General features: G+C 38.6%; 1 protein-coding gene across 12 annotated transcripts in view; it reads left to right on the forward strand.

The window, feature by feature from the left end:
• Positions 1-17,665, forward strand: part of FGGY (FGGY carbohydrate kinase domain containing) — a 327,916-nt gene that overhangs the window by 223,894 nt on the left and 86,357 nt on the right. For all 12 annotated transcript variants that reach the window (XR_008468042.1, XM_054211719.1, XM_054211718.1 and 9 more), the window contains one exon: positions 13,876-13,991. Coding sequence is in view for 11 of the 12 variants with exons in the window: in XM_054211719.1 (XP_054067694.1) it covers positions 13,876-13,991 (116 nt within the window). In the remaining variant the exon portion in view is untranslated. The remainder of the gene's footprint in view (positions 1-13,875; positions 13,992-17,665) is intronic.

Genomic DNA, 17,665 nt, shown 5'->3' on the forward strand with positions numbered 1-17,665 from the left:
CCAGCTTACCTGGGAGGGTTAGCTCTGTCTCTGAGAGAGCTGCCGATGTTCATTCCCAGATGAAGTTGTTTTTAAGATTTAAATGAATGTAGAAACCATTGATGTCCACCTTCCTTGTGTAACAGGCTAAAGCAACTGAAATTAGGAGAGTAACGTCTTTCTTTTAGCCACTCTTCCAAGAACACATGGGTTGATCTGATTAATTGTTATAACAAGTCAAAGTGGAGGTTCATTTTGTCCAGTCCCTTCTCTTTTACAATGGCAGCGGTATTTCTTTCAGAGGGAAAAAAGGAGAGAGGAATCATAAAATTGACAACATGTTAACTTCCTTTTGGGGATAGTTCTTTTAAATCATGCTCAGTTAATGAGGGTTTATGTTCTCTTGGATTATTTCTCTCTATTATTATGTGTGGAGCCAGTCTAGATATCCATATAATGTAGTCTTCTTTTTTTTTTCTTTTAAGGTTTTGGTCCTAGCAATACCTATACCTTTTTTCAATTGCATAATGATTGCTTGTTTTGTTTGAATAAATGTATTGCTGTATTCTGAGGAATAATGACACCTGATTTATCTGTTCTGTACCCTTCCGTATTTTCTATATTCTCCCATTCCTCTCCCTACTGATGTAAATAAGCTGTTTTTTTCATTCTTACTTTAAGGAAATTTATGTATACTTTTACTCTCTTCTGTTACCCGTTTCAGAACACCTTGTGGTTCTGCTTGTTGGAGTTTTCTTTGGTTTGCGAAATCACACAGCTATCCAAATAATACTGTTGATCTCCTTGCTTTTTTGAGATTTGCTCAAAAATTTACCCTCCTTTTTACATGAATACAATTGCAAAGGACTGTACACTCAAATAATTATTATTATTATTAAATATACTATAGAATTAGGTGCACTGATACCATCATTTAAAAGATTGCAATACAAGCATACAGTACAGCATGTGATGTATGTGGAATGAGCCATCTTGCTTTTCCTTTGATTTAAATGCCTTACCTTAAAATCTAACCATCAAAAATGTTTTTAAAAGCTGGTACTAATGACTGTAAATTTTGACCAAATATATCCAGTATTTAGGAATGACTCATGATTTTAAGAGTATACATTGAATGAACTGATTCTTGTGACGGGAGGTAATGACACACTCCCTTGCCCGTGTAGGAATCTCCAACGTGCATCTTCGATTCAGGTGCAGGTGGTAGCCGAATCCTGTCATCCTACCTTGAGCAAGACTCGAAGGAGGTTTGCCTGAGTAAAGGAGGGCTCAATATTGGAGTTTATCATGTGAAATCGGATCAGTCTGCATCAAAATGTAGTTATTAAAACTTTCTTTTATTGCAGTACTCTTGCCAATTTCTCTACTTCTGGTTTCACTTAGGCTTTGTCTGGCCACAAGTGCATGACAGCCTAGGTGCCAGTTCAGCATAGTCTGACTAAGCTGGTAAAAACTCCAGTTAACTCTATTGACATTTGTTCAGGACTTTATGCTTGCACATATGTTCAAGTACTGTGCTAAATTAGCCTCCCAACAGTTGTGACGTTACGAATAGATACATTATTAGTAAAATGTGTCTTCATAGTGAACTTGCGAAGGGATTTCTGGACTAATAGTTCTCTCTCTCAAAATACCAATGTTAGGGTTGTAAGGGTGTTTTTTTTCCTCACCAATCTAATTCTACTCAATTATATGAAAACGGCATAAACCACATCATCAAGTGTGGCATTGCTCGTGTGGAGTTTTGCTGTACTAGTCAGTGTCAGTGTCCCAATGGCTCCTGGCCAGACACTGCCCTCAGCATCATGCCATGCTTTCTAAACCACTGGAAAAGTCCACAGTACTTCCTAAGTCTTTGTGCTCCCTATACTTGGATGTTGGTGCTGCATGTCCCATGTTTACTTTTCACACAGTAGAAGGATGAAGTGTCATGGAGCTAATAACTGCAGTCTTCCGATAGCCTGCTGATGCCAGTCCTGTGGAATAATAAAGGCTATGATCATATAGCTAAGAGATGCGAGGATACATGTGGCCGTGTGATGGCCAGTGGCTAAAGCACCGACTGGTACTGACAGATGCGTTAGGTGATGCACATGTGGATTTGTGCAGTGGTGTGCTGCTGGTATCGTACTGGGAGAAATTTATGTTGCTGAAGGGAGTAATCTCACTCTATCAAAAGCCGTATGGCGGTGAAAGGGCTTGCCTGAAACCTGACTTCCATTTCCGTTTTCTCAGTTACTTGTAGTCTTTGCTTAATCTTTTGACTAACTTCATTGAGTGTTTGGTGTAGCCTTGAACTATGATAAATTTGCTCAAGGTTAGGCTTCCAGGGGAAAGCTGTACACTGGCTCTCTATACTGATACTTCCAGTTTTAATTGTGTAATAGTTTTAACTGCCTGAAGAAGGTAACAGGAGAAGATAGGTTTTTTTAAATACAAGCACTTAATTGAAATAGATATTTCACTTCCTCTTTTAGAGTGATTGGCTTGAAATACTGAGCTTGAAAGGGTATATTTTTCTGAATAAATTGAACTGTAACACTGCTGATGTTGCATAATGGCAGGAGGTATGTCCAGAGGGCAGGCTGCCGGACTGGAGCAGCTAGATGCGTGGGCTTTATTTCCAGTTTTGCTTTTCATTTGCCTTGCCATTTTTTGATGATTTTTATAACCTCTCCTCTGCTTTTTAAGCTTTTAAAACTTACAGTGGCAAAGAGGCTCAATTTTGTATATGTGCACGCTTCTTGTTACTCTCGTATTTAAAGATTTAGACTGTAGCTGTGCATAGGAAGATTTTTCGTATGTTCAGCTTCATAGTGCCTGAATGGTGGGTCTCTAAACTGAGTTTCTGGAGTTCAAGATTCAATTCAGGGGTCTGAATGAGGTTTACTCTTTGACCCTTGGCCAAGTCACTCAATTTTTTTTGCCTCTGTTTGCCATCTTTTAAGGGAATGGATTAATATTTCCAATTCCACATGCTATGTCTGATTTGTCTAGACAATACATTTTTGTGTCTAGGACTGTGTCTCATTATGTGTTTTTCAACAATGCTGAAGACAATGGGCTTGAATCTTGGTTGGGTGTCTGTAATATAATACCGAATGAAGTTAATAAAAAAGCAAACAGTCTGCTGACTGTTTGCTTCCCCTTGCCTCATGACATGGTGAGGCGTATGTGGGCGGATAAAATATTCTTATTTTGTGCTTTCTGGTCCAACTCAACATGTTTAGCTAAATGGATCCCTGGTATGAATCCACTGAAATTACTGGATGTACACAGGGGATTAATCTGACTGGGTATGTTGCATTTGAGATGGGTGTTTCCCTTCAGGTCTGATGACATAACTTCTTCTAGGAATACTGAATTTAACAGTCTAAGTCTTTAAATCTTTTGATGGTGTGCTCCTAAAGAGAAACATATTTAAAAAAAAATTGTACTCTGTTACAAATAGCAAACATAATCTCATTTTAGTTGGTGTGATTTACCTTTTTTTTGTACGTCTTTTTTGACATTTGCAGTGTTTAATGTATTTATTTGTGTTTTTTTAAAAAACAGGTTTAAATAGATTATAGCAAACAATTACAGACAGGTACATTCTCCCAAGCCAAAGTGAATTTCCGTACGTGTATAAATATGTGTGTGTGTATTTATGAAAAAGTAAAACATGTCAGTTTTATTCCAAGATTTATATGTCAAATGCATACTTTCACATCTCTGTCAAGATGTACAAATGTTACATTCTTAATGTACAGCATTTTATTTATGGGGGTTGATCCTTAGAGTCTGAGTGTCACAGAAGTGGTTTTCCCAACAGCCTGTCATTAAGTTTGAGGTATATCCGTATAATACAACATCAGTCTCATACCTCTTCTGGAGTACAGGAAACATCTACACTTTACACTTCTCAAGAGATTTCTGTGCTTATTGTGGTGGTAATTGGAGATCATTCTTAACTCTGGTTGGGGTGGTCAGTATGTTGATACCAGAGTTTAAAGCACTTTGCTGCTTTGAAACCTTGTGCTGCTATGTAGTCTTTGAAAATGATCTTATTGTTCTTTTTTTTTTTTCCTTTTCTTTTCCTTTCAAAGTGGCACCCACGGCTTAAATATAACATGGAATCTTGTCAGGGAGTGGCTGTAATCAGAGGAGATTAATTATAGATCTGGGTGTAGAAAATTGCAAATGTGAATTGTATTTTTCATACAATAAAATCTATCCCTTTAAGTAAGAAACATATTTGGTTAGAAAAATCTGTAATTTAAAAAGCCAGCCAAAAACCTCCTAAGTGTTACAGCATGAACACCAAATATTTGAGCAAGGTTTGAGTTAATTACTCCTTTGCTCCCTTTACAGAAATAATTTTAACTTTTTGATTTACCAATTGAAAGACTTTCCTGCTCACTGATTGTTGCTGAGGTCACACGTGGTGGTGTGTGTTCAGAAGAGTCGAATCCTGCTTCTACATGCTGTATCCTGACAAAAGGCCTAAAAGCCCATGGTAATATGTCTGCCTTGAAATTCCTCCTCTTGGTGAGGTCCTGGAAATAATCTGCAAGGAAACCATGTTATGGTTGTACAAGAAATTGTTTACTTGTATTTTCTTCCCAGATATTGTTGAGAACTTATACAATACTGAAATGGTGCTGGCCAGCAAGTGTGCATGGAGACAATATCTGTGACACATGCTTAGCCAGTGCTTTTCTTCACATGGTGCAGCCTTTGCCAGAGTTGGAGCTCCTGCCTACTGCATGTGGAAACCAGTCATGGCCATATCTGGCTGTCTGGCCTGCCTCGGGGCAGCTGCCCTTTGAGGCAGAGGGACCATTTTTGTGCTTGGATCTGTAGCATGGGTTTCCCTGAGCAGTGGTGAAGTCTGATCTCATACCTCACAGGTTTGAAAGAGAAACTCTCCATTTCACCTTATTACCCCTTACAGCCCCCTGCGTTTCCTTGTCTGACAAATAAGTTTTGAAGCACTGGTGTAATGGCTACGTCTGTTGGTCAGAGACTTGATGGACACCAGTCCCTCAAGGGCTGTGATGTAGCTCCAGTTCCCCAAGAGCCTTCCTCTTACCTAAAGGAGTACATTGCTCTTTCATGGACTGTGCTTTGGCAGGGAGATTTACGGTAGAGCAAGGGAGAACTGTTTTACTTCTTTAAAAAAAATCCATGTCACCAGTCCAGTGAGACTTCTGACTTTCCAGATTTGAGGTCAGCAGAGCTGCTGAATACAAGTCCACAGATTTTTAACCCAAAATTTAGTCTTGACTGTGAAGGAGTCTTTTAGGACCCTACAAGTTGACTGAGTCAGCAGTGTGCAGAAAAAAAATGGAGGGAATGGTGTATCTTGAAATGCAAACAAATACTTTAAACACTGATTTTAAAGAAAATCTGTGAAATCTTTAGGCCAAATGTATTACTTCAATATTTTTATTTTTTTTTTTTGCAACAAAAAAAATTTGGCTTGAAAGGGTTTGGAAAGGTCAATATCAGTATCACTAGCTTCAATGTATCCAGTTTATAGGTCATCAGCTGTTCGCTGTTCTTTGGGTTAGTGACTTTGTGGATTTGGTATCTTCTACCAAACTTCCATGCTTGTAGTAAAAAGAAATCTTTTCTACTAAAACTTTATATTTTGAAGCTCAAGAGGTATTTTCTGAGATTCATTTTTCCTCATGGTGAATTCGATACTGAAGATGTTTAAAAAGAGATAATGAAGACTTCCAAACAAAACAACAAAAAAGGAAGATCCAAATAATTTTTGGAACATTAACTCTTGAAGGCTGAGATCTGGACTTTAATCCTATTTCACCTGTGAAAGTTGACAAAATTGCCATTGACCTTAATGTTAACAAATACTGGCTTTTCATTGAATCATGGATAAGGAAGGAAATTCATCCTGGAGTTTTAGATCTGTAATTATATATATTATAAGTGGGTTTTTTTCTGTGCAATTTTAATGAAGGTTTTGAATTGGAGAGGAAGCTTTGATTTTGCTGTGATATTTAACTCCTTTAAAAAATCTAAATGGCAGTTAGACTGCTCTTTATTATTTATGACAAATATAAATGTTATGCAGAGCATAGAAAGGATGAAGCTAGTAGAATTGCTAACGCTGATTACTGTTATTTCCTTGCTACCTTTATTGGCCGGGTTTAAGTCCTCAGACATGCAAAGACTGAAAGTCAAGGCCTCTGAGTGCAACTGGTGTGTGTCTGCTAGTTGTCCCAAACAGGCTTTCCCACCTGTCTTTTTTGTTTGGCATGTTTAATGTTTTGTTAGAAGAAGAAAACCCTTTTCAGGCAAGAGTCGTATTGCACTGCTGTACTAAGACAGTGGGTTTAGGCAGGCAGGAATTTCATAGGCTTTGGGTCAAAGGCAATAATAATAAAAAGTGGTGTGTTGTAAATATTAGGAACTTGGGATTTGCAGGATTGGGTGGATGGAACAGACCCTGACATGTTTTGGTTTGTGTACATGCAATTAAAGAGCTGTTGAATAGGTGAAATGAGTAAAATGCAGACAGCGTGTGTGAAATAGAGCACACCCAGACTTACTTGGCCCTGTGGTTTAAAACTAATCTGCCTGAGAGATCTACTGTAGTAACTGAGTGACAACAGGTGCAGCTCTTCTTACACCGCTGTGAACTCAACCCACTGCTCTTTGATTCTTTTTAGCAAACACTTAACATGGGCAGCGTCTCAAGCATTTTATACGTTTCAAAACCAAATAACTAGGTGCCACATTTTTTTCTCCTGTTACCTGAGAAGTATTCCCTTAGGACAAATTGCCCCCTTCTTTTCCTGCTTGACCCAAAGCAAGCCAGTACACCAGGCAGGCAGAGACATTGGCGTGACAGGTATAAATAACAGCGGTGTATGTGGATCTAATAATCTGGTTCTATTTCAAAGGTCGTGTATTAATGTATATGGCATTAGCCATAGTGGAACAGAGAAGAATTACATGTTTCCTATTGCTCTGCGATAACCTCTGCTGTTTTTCAGGCTCTTGCAGTGCCAGTGCCCAGTTCTGTTTAATATAAAGTTTGGATGCTGGGAGCATGTGTGCTGTGTCTTAATTTTTTGTCTGGAACATTTTTGCCAAAACCACAGTCAGATCTGTGACTGTGTTAGAGCGGTGAATTGCTCGTTTTTGTAAAAAGCCTCGAGACTGTGGGGTGCATAATTTGGGAGGACATTGACAGCTTGGTGCAGATGTCAGTATGCGGAGAAGTTCACTTGAACAGAACCTAATCCCTGGTTTTCAATTTGAATTAAAAATCTGTTTCGAATTTGAAGTTTGCAGAACAAAAGGAAAAACATGTTTGATGTTGTGACAGTCACACTCCATTGTTTCAGGTCTCCTTCTTGCCGTTAGAACGTCATACAGCTTTCTCAGTTTTTGATTCTTTGTATCTTTAAATAAATCTGGGCAACAGACCACAGAAAGTTAGTTTACCCTACCGCACGCTATTTCTACTGGGACCTGACTATTCCCTATCCTAAATTCTGTAGGACTTAGCTTTGGTACGGTCTTCACCAAGGTGCACTTGATTTGAGTTCGTCACCATCAAGGCACTCTCAGTATGACAACCAGGTTGCACGGACGTTTTTCATTGAAATGATCCATTGAATGTATTTTGTGATTAAACTGTTACACTGTTAATAATGCCTGCAAAATTATTTATGTTAATGAGTTGTAATTAATTTCTGAACAGTTAGGATGAATTAAGCAGATCCTTTTGCTTTGGAATCAAGAGCAAAGCTTCCATTCACTTCAGGATGGTCAATACAGGGTACACTGCCTTTCAAGCTGGTAGCTGACTCATTTTTCAGGCTAACTCGTATTGTACTAACCCTCTTGAATGGAAAGTCATGAGTAAATACCTTATGGGGTCACTTTTCAGGGAAAAAACATTTATTTTAGTAACGATCCTTGTTACTAGGACTTTTATATTAATCTATACTCAAAATTAGGATGACTTCCAGAAGACTTCCAAACTCTGCAGTTATAGAATACGTCCCAAACTGTGTTTCATTGTCAGAGATAGCAAGTATTCTCCCAGACAAGGCAGAATCTCTGCAGAGTTGAGAGTCATGTCCTTGCTTGTTTTATCCCTTCTGGAGCATGGGAGATGGTGTCAGCAACTAACAGACAAAGCGTAAAGCTCTGGCAACTCTCAAGTAGGTGTGGAGAAGTTTTTTTGGGATGTTTATCTTTTACATACGTTTTTATGCTGATAACTAAGACCATACTGTATTTCCCATTTTTTTATGAGTGTATATGATTTCCTTCTCTCTATAAAGTACAACAGGGTGAGAAATAATACTCAGAATGGGTAGAAAATGTGGGAAGAGCCACGTATCAACTAACGTTGAGCACCTGAGTTGCTTTGGCCATGAGTCTAGCTGCCCTAGAAACTTTTGAAGGTTAGTGGGAGCAATTAGTTGCTTCCAGACAACATTTTGGGAATTATCAGTGTGTGTTCAATCACCACAGACTCCCTGAACCTCATTGTTTTCTTATGAGGACGTTCTGCTGGTGGGTTTTTCAGAATGCTGAGATTTTGGTCATATAGGACTTAAGCACATCCACAGTCGGTCCTCAGTTAAAGATGTGCAAATCTCAGAGCTAGACACTAATGGAATGGGTTGTGCAATACGCTGTGCCCAGCCAAATCAACTTTGTAATGAATGTGGCAGGGATTTTTTTTTTTCTTGAGGCTGTTGAATGCAAGTAGGATCCTATAGTTCTTTGTAGACTAGAATTTGTAAGAAACTCTAAACATAATCATCTTCTTGTTGAAAATCTGGTTTAAATAAAAGTTTTCCATGCAAAAGGGTTGTTTTTTTCAGTAGGAGTATTCTAAGCAAAACATTTTGTTCTGAACAGGGAAAGGAAATCCTTCATTTCATTGTATTGGGAATATGCTTGAGGAAAACAGTCTTCAAATTCATGGTATTTCAGCCTAGCTAAATATGGCCTGTGCTGCTGAGGGTTTCCACACCATGTCTTCTCAAGTCCTGCATTAGATTAGGCAGTTGGGAAAGGACTGTTGCCTAGATGATTGCCTATTAACTCAGCACCTTTGAACCTAGCTGGTCCTGGTAGTGAAGTAAGGGGAACATTTGCTTCTATCCATCTGGTTCATCGAGCTTCAGCTAGTGCAAGTCTGATGTTATGGCCAAATTATGAGGCAATACTGCCAAATAGTTCAGAAAAAAGGAATATACCACAGTGAATATCAGTACTGTTTCTGTCTGCTGTCTGCCCTTCATCTCATAAAATTTAGGAGCTGCTGTGAAATAATACACAATTTTCTAATAGTTGAGGCTTTCTCTGAGGTGTAGCGATTTGGTTCCTTGGCTCCCTCTTTACCGTAATGTCTTTCTGGAGATGTTTTTTCCAAGTTTCAAGTCGTGCTCTCACTTTCTCAGGGTGATACTCTGGAGGAGAATTTCTCAGCGATTGCCCATAAAGTTAATAAATATCTATGCTATGAGTATTCAAAGGTGAAAAACCATGAACAAACTGCTCTGTCTATGTGTGCCTACAGCGCTCCAGGATATACAAATTGGGCAGCTGTGTGTAATTATTAGAGCACCTCATCAGGTAAGTGGCAGGGATTTGAGTTCCACACATCCAGGTTCTTTTGAAGCATGTGTGAAGTTAATCTGTCGTTATGGGCATCTCAAAGAAATCCTTTTTTCTTCAACTATTATCTAAGAGACCACAGTGCCTTTCTGCAGTATAATACTTTCTCGCAGATATTAAGGATTTGTATAAAGCTATATTGGTCAATTAAATGTGTACTTTTTATGTGGCAATTGAGTAGCGGCAAGGGTGGAATAAGGAGCTTAAATCCCAGAGAACTCTAAATGCTCCGACTGTGTTTACAACAAGCATTTTGAGGTTGTTGTGGCCATGAAAATAAAAACCTACCAACGTCTCTGAAGAATAGCCACAAGGTTGAAAGCCTACGGGTAAGAATAAGAGAGCAAGGCAACAAAGTGAACCTTGTGGTTGATGTCTACTACAGGCCACCTGATCAAGGGGAGCTTATTGATGAAGCCTTTTTACTCCAGCTATGGGAGGCATCGCACTCACAGGCTCTTGTCCTGCTGGGGGCCTTCAGCCACCCTGGTATCTGCTGGAGAAGTATCACGGTGAGCGGTAGGCAATCCAGCAGACTCCTGGACTGCATCAAAGAAATGCACGTAGTACCTTAAGCCAGGTAACAGACAGCCCCACCAAGAAGGGATGTGATACAGGACCTGATGGTCACCAGTGCAAGTGAGTTAATTGGTGATGTTAAGACTGGAGGCAGCCTGGGCTGCAGTGATCATATACTGGTGGAGACACTTACAGATCTGCCAGTTAATTAATTTGGGAAGAGGTGTCCTTCCCAGTTCATGTTGTCTACATTGTATTAAAAATTCAACCCAGAATCATCTGTTTATGCTTCCTCTGCAAGCACTTTGCATTTATTAATCTACACGAGCAGGATGAAGATGCTCACAGTCCCATTGCCATTTCATACTAGACTATGTTCAGCCCAGCCATATCGAGTAAGAGAGCTCCAATATGCTGGAATTCGGTGGATTGACAAGGGCCAGTCTGTCCCCGTTCACACGGTTTCAGTGGGCCTGTACACGTAATGTGGTGTTGCTCACGGTGAGCTGGATGGAGAGTTGGCCGCTGTTTAAAACACGCTCTTTGGAATCCTCCAAGGCTGCTCCGCTTTCGCTTTGGATAAGCGTGGAAACTCAGAGGGAGTTGCTTTGGGATCTTTGAAAGTGAGAAGCCATGACATTGAGCTCTCGTCCTTGAAGCATGTTTCAGGGTGTGGCAATAGTTCATAGCATAGATCTAATTAAAAAAATACATGTTCAGTTCTGATGATAATTTGTTATGATTTGGTATTTACCATATTTGGGAAAACTTGATGCATTATTGTTTCACTCTTTATGTCTAAATTTTTCCTAAAGTGATGAAATGATCTTTATTTCAAATATCCTGTCTTTATTTTTCCTTTTAATTAGAGGTTTGAGCTGATTTGGGGAAAATGTTTATTTTTTCACAGTATTTTCTTTAGCCTAGAATTTATTTATTCAGCCAGTTTTTGTCAAAGGGCCTAATTAGATTTCTGTGTCTGCCTTTTAAATCCTTGGAAATTGGAATTTCTTATATCAACATTGTCATTGCTGTAGTTACAGGTCATGTGCTTTTCTGTTTTCAAACCAGACATTGATTTGTAATTGCCTGATTTATTCTTAAACTGTTTAAGAAAAAAAAAGGGGTGTGTGTGTCAAAGCTGTTTAGAAGAGTAACCCTGGAGTAATCTCCACAGTATTTATAAGGATATAAATAGTTATCTCTATCTCTTTTTTTTCCCCCCAGAATGGGTAATGTGAATAAATTCTCTCATTGCAAAAAGCAAACAATGCACCTTTGTAAACAGTGGGATTGTAATGAACATCACCAGTCCTCTGCTTGTGAAAACATGCTCACTCCAAAAGAACAGAATGAGGTGAAACGTGATGCATTTAAAATGTACGTTTCTGTCCTGGACGAGAAAATGGGAGTACGGGGAGTCCATATAATCATCTGGTCTGCTCAGTGTCACATAAGAGGATGGATGTACACTGAGAACAGTGCCTTTAGCTGTCCCGCTCCATGAGAATCCTGCTCTCACTTGTATATCCTTGATTCTCCTTGTAAACCCCCCAAACGTGGTGAATCCGAGTTCCAGGTGATAGTTTTCTAGCTGTGTGGAAAGGCTCTTCCTGTTCTTTTTTGGCTTTATTGTGTGTCCAGTATCAGTGTCTAGAAGCCTTCGCTTTGGTTTGTAGATGGTAAATAAAAACAGCTAGGCAATTCTGTGATTCTGTGGTTTCTTTGCTAGTTTCTGTTACTGTGTTTTAATGGAGGAGAGGCACTCACTGTTGCTTTCTTTGTGGCGTATTTCTATATAAATGAATGGGAAACTATGGCAAGGATGTTTGTCAAGCTTGAAAGTAGCAGAATTCAGTCCCTTTATGGCCTCTTTTTCCAAACGACCAGAGCCTTTATTATTTACTGCGTGCTTTTTGCTACAACTGTAAAATTAGACGTTCCGCTTTGCCTGGGCAGGAAAAGTGCAATGGGATCTGTACTAGCAGCAAGTATTTTATGTGAAGTTTTGTCTCTCCCTTTGGTGGAATACTTAGTATTTTGAGTATCTAGTTGGGTTTGAGCGTGTTTTATAGGTACAGGTTGTAGGTGCTGATACACGTGACATTCTTTGGGACACCTCGCTGTATCTGACTCCCAGCTTTGTTGCTGTCTTATTTTTAAGTTTCCTGAAGGCAGCAGTCTTGCTTCTTTGTTCAGTAATTCTACCTTGCTGTAGATAGTGGGGTCATTGTCCAGAGCTGGTTTGCCTAGGCATTATGGTAAAGTAAGTAACAATATGTAGTAAAATAAGAAGACTTTTAGTCTAATTCTCCTTATTTAGGTCCCTAGGTAGCTGACATGGATGAAAGGGAGGGTTTACTTTAACTCAAAAAATATTTTTTGTAGACAGGAATTTTGTTTGGATTTTACTTATGCAAAACCACAAGAAAAAGTCAAATGCTTCAGCAAAATTCAGTAAAATTGCTTTGGAGATACATGTTCAAATTTTAAGATCCTAATAAGAAGAATGTATCTGTGAAAGCACATCTTGGCTAAGAATGAGTCACAAATAAGCTGTCTTGTAAGACACCAATGAAAATCCATCTCTGAAAGGGGGTTCTCTTTGAGAACAGTTATAATGTGGTGTTTCCCTGAGATGCATCCGGGATGTCTTGCACCTGATGGTATGGTAGTATTCCCGAGACTACAGGCAGCTGAGATTTTCAGTAGTGTTTAGCGTTTTAAATACCTTTTAGTTTATTGACTTTTCAAGCACAATTAAATACTGATCTTCTGAGATGGTTCTTAGTGTTCAGACAGAAAACAGTCTGTGTAATACTAAATCTTTAGGAATGTTATTCATATTTTGGGGGAATGAGAGGTTGAGGATATGGATCATTTTAGGAGAAAAACTTTCTGTTTGCTATGGTAGACATTTCTGCAAGTTCTCTTGTTAATACTCTGCTCCTGCAGTCTGCCCTTGTGATGCTGTACTGTCACAGTGAAGTTCAGCGTCAGCTTATCAGGAATGAGACTTGAAACTGGAACTTAATATTGCACCCGGCTGCGTCATGGCTAATGCTGCTTCAGCGTGTCACTGAACTGCCATCGGCTTCTGCTGAAATACAGACCTAATGGTAGTGGTACTTGAGCACACGCTATGCAGAAGCTCTGGTGGTTGGATGCGATTTTGCTTCTACACATTCACCTGATAAAGACATTTTGTACCTGCAGGTATTGAAGCAGTGTCATTTAACCCAATTATCAGTGCATACATAATCTCCTGTAAATTGTAATTCAGCTTGAACATAACTAATAGAAAGTTTTTCTAGGGACATACTGTGTGCAAAACATTGCTATTTAGGTACAGCCTGGAAAAGCAGGAATATTTCTCTGAGCTGCTTGCTAAAGAGCTGTTATGTTCATGCCATGCTGTCTTCTAGGCATATGCATGGCCTGTTATTTGACTGATTTATGCAGTGAAGCGGCCAGACCAGGAGTTGTTTCAGCTTAGAAGAATCTTAAACATAAGGTCCTTTTAAGGTATCTCAAGACGTGCACTCCAAAGAGTAATCAATTTTTTTTTAATGTTAGCATTATGCTTGGAATTTTTGACCAGTGAATGAAGAGATCATTTTGCACAAATTTCTTTGTAGTCACAAGTTTAAAACTAAAAGTGTTCATTTGCCTCATTCCATGCCTATATTGTCTCTTTTCTAGGTCCCTCTGTACAGTAGTGTGCAAGTGGACGTACACTTCAGATGGAGGTTGGGATGACAGTTTCTGGGAAATGATCGGTTTGGAAGATTTGGTGAAGGATAAGTATGAAAAAATAGGTAAATCTGGGTGTTGTTTTGTTTTATATCTGTACAAATACAGTAAAAAGTTATATGCACGTATATATATAAAAGATACACACATATAAAAAGATCCTTTGCTGTATTATTGTGAATGTCAACAGAAATGTAGCAGGACTTGATGAAGCTTCAAATGGGTTGATAACAAGGCTGGATGCCTTTCCTAAGTACACTTTTATTTGGCATAGTCATCAAAAACTGTGTTTAAATTTTATACCTTCTACCCTTCTGAAAGGCCTGGCTAGCCTTTTCTACTGCTCAGCCTCAACAATGGAGCGGTAAATGGGAGCCTCAGCAATTGATTACATGAAGGAAGCACCTGATACGGGTATAGTGGATGGCCAGCCACAATGTAATAATTTATAGCTGTTACTGATAGCATGTTTTGTGACTTGTACCAATCTCTCTTAATTTTCAAAAAAAAGTGCTACTTCGGCTTGTTATTATCTTCATACTGTTTTTTTCACTCTCTTAGAGCCTTAACTTTAATTAGAATGGTAGCCTTGCTAATAGCAATTCCTACAGCAGATATTCATTAAAAGTCCATAATGTTAATATACCAGAAAATTTCCAGGATAACTTTATTAGACTTTCCCTGTTAAGTTAATGGACTTTTAATGGATGTCCTAAGCAGACATGTCATTAACAAGAATATTACCAGACATGAATTAAAATATGCTCATTCATCAAAGTTAATTATCTGAAATCTCCTTTGATTTTTTTTTTCATGTCTGGCACTTTGAACAAGTTTGTACAGCAGTTTAAATGCAGCAACATGAAATGGAAATGGTGTAGGGAGGACTGTAGTGAAATGAAATGTAATGAAATCTATAAAATTTTCTGATCATCACAGAATATATTATAAGTAATTTTCAAGTTATCAGAAAACGGTACTTGAAAGCTTCCTTGAATAGATTTCAGCTTTTCCCCCTGCAACTGAAACTGCTTATGCAAAGGTATAAAACCTGTTAGGAGTAGTAGGCTTTTAGCTTCCTGAGGTTTTAATTTGAATACAATTCTTACGACATCTATCACATGTGTCTTTTAGCAATTCTTCAACAAGTTAAAATAAGACTTGCAATAAATACATGTTTTTACCAGAAAATTGAACATCTCGGCAGCTGGTGGTCTCATGGAAGAGTATTTTTAAAATAAATTATTTATGAAATGTAAGCTAAGGCTTTTATACAATATTTATGCAATGCACTTCAAGGACAGTGCAAAGCAATTTGCCATTTTAAGTAACTAAACATACATGTTTTAAATGATAAAGTAGCCATTAATAAAAAGGCCCTTTTGTTGTGATGGAAGCCTCATAAAACTAGTCTATATATGGCTCAACATTTAGCAAGACAAAAATCATTAATTTCTAATATCAGGCTTACATTTTTGTTAAAACACAATGTTTACAAAATAAATCAGCAAATTAACTTCTGTTGATAGGTGTTTCTTGCAAGACAAAAATGTTTTCCTGAGCTAATGGGGAAAGCGTCTCGTTCCCTGGGCACTTGCATTGATTTTCAAGAAATGAACCACAGAGTACCTGGGTGCATCTCAGCTGGAATTGGAGAAGCAGAATCTGACCTCCAGAATTGCACCAAACTATAGGCTAGAACTTGAAGCTTCTGAAGAGCACGTACTTTTAGTCACCTTGAGAAACCCTTTGATTTTCAGATTCTGGGTCCGATTACCTTAGGTGTATCCAAAGTATAAGACAGTTTTTGTTTTGCATAATAATGCTGAAACCTGGCCTTAGGTAGAATATATGCTTATTTCCATGACCATTTGTCTAACCTTGCGTTTTTAAAAAGGAAAGTGTTGCATTCATTATATTTAGCTGTGTGATAAAATCACAAAAAAAGCAGGACAGTGACGTTCTTTCATGTGTCTATGAAGAGGGAGTAAGGAGCTCTCTGTATGAATGTGGAAGCCAGGTAGCAACTACTCCTTCGTTCCTTTGAGTTTATCTTCTAAACTGCACCTGTTGGAGCCCCTTGGAAGGGTTTAGCTTCAGAAGGAGACAAAAAGACACCAAAACAAACCAATCAGTCCCTGCCCAGAAGCTACTCAACAATGCTGAGGTCTGCGTTGTGTGCTGCGGAAGTGCTTTACTTTCTGCCACCCCTAATCTTACCAGTGTCCCTTTACATGGGAAAACGGGAATGGTAGCATTGTTCCAATAAAAGTTAGGGAGTTTGCTTGTTTTAATGAGTGTTCAGTGTTGTTGGACTTGGGAAGAGCACTCTGAATAAGCTCAGCTTTCTTTTACTTAATTTAAATTAATCAAGACCGTGTAGATCCATGTACCGGGAGAGTGCCATTCAGTCACTGGGGCGGCACTGGTCAAACTGCAGCTGGAACGGCCTTGTGTAGTGGAAGACTCCTTCCTGCCAACTCCCAAGGTGTCAGCATTGGTGGTGAGGCACCGTCACTGCATAGACCTCCTCCAGGAGCCCACAAATGCTACACTGAGCACAACGAACACAGGATCACACCTTGCACAAGCTCAACTCAAACTGTATTTATAATATTGCTTCAGAGTGCTGTTGCCTAAATGAACAGTCTCAGCTGCCGTTAACTTCAGCATATTATACCAAAGGCAGGCAATTTGTTTAAATAACTCACATGGACGAACAGTCAGAGCGTGTGTTTCCAGGAGGCACATCATAGTGTGCTACGGCTGACAGGAAAGAATTTGAAGCAGTAGATTTAGCTGGCTTGCAGATTAAGGAACTCACAATTGCCAGATAACGTAGGTAGGAGTAAGTTGAAGGAAGGTTGTACATGGTCAAAACTCCTCCTAAAATGAAAACAAAACCAAAAATCTAAGAAGTGTGAAGTAATTCTAGTGGAATTTCCTTTTCTGTTCTCAAGCTTGTCCAAGTCCGTGTATGTCTGCTCAAGGTTTGTTTAGCTCAAATACAAGGATGTATTTTTATGCCTGCACGTTCCCCTTGTAAAGACAGATAATAGTAATTTTCTCACATATCTCTACTAAAAGATTAGTAGGCTCTGAATCATCATTTCTTTCTAAACAAAGCAAAATTTCACAAGATAAAATTAGCAACATTTTCTTACTGTAATAAAAGTAAATGCATAGTTTACCAGTTTAAAATAGGCAGAAAAGCTATGTGTTTTTTTAATCTCTACTGAAATCATTCTTTTTTCCAGTCCAACTATAGAAGAATAGTTATGACTAGACTTTTTTTTGAAGTAGCTTTAACTTTCATGACACTGGAAATATTTATGGAAATTACCTGAGAACAACTTCTTTAATGTACATATTTCTTTATTCTGATAAATACACTTTTAAGCGTCACTTTTAAAAAGCCTTGCCCTTTAAAAATATATTTACTGTAATCAGAGTGGTGCTTGTGGTTCCAGGTAGTACGCTTCTCTTAGTTTCAGTTTAACTTAACATATGACCTTGTTGATAAGGGAGACCCTCACATTTGACCTTTAGGATCTTCCACAAACCTTTCCCACATCAAGGCGTGGGTTCACATATGAAAATTCCCAGCCCTTTGACATTTCACGTTTCTCAGAGCAGACTAATCTTTCAGGGAATCCACATAATAAGTTGTTTGTGGTCCCTTCTGTACATTGTGAATTTACTGGTCACGTTTCTGAAGGTAAAGAGTGTTATCTGGAGA

The sequence above is a fragment of the Rissa tridactyla genome, chromosome 8 (assembly GCF_028500815.1).
Source record: "Rissa tridactyla isolate bRisTri1 chromosome 8, bRisTri1.patW.cur.20221130, whole genome shotgun sequence".
In the NCBI taxonomy this organism is placed as follows: domain Eukaryota; kingdom Metazoa; phylum Chordata; class Aves; order Charadriiformes; family Laridae; genus Rissa; species Rissa tridactyla.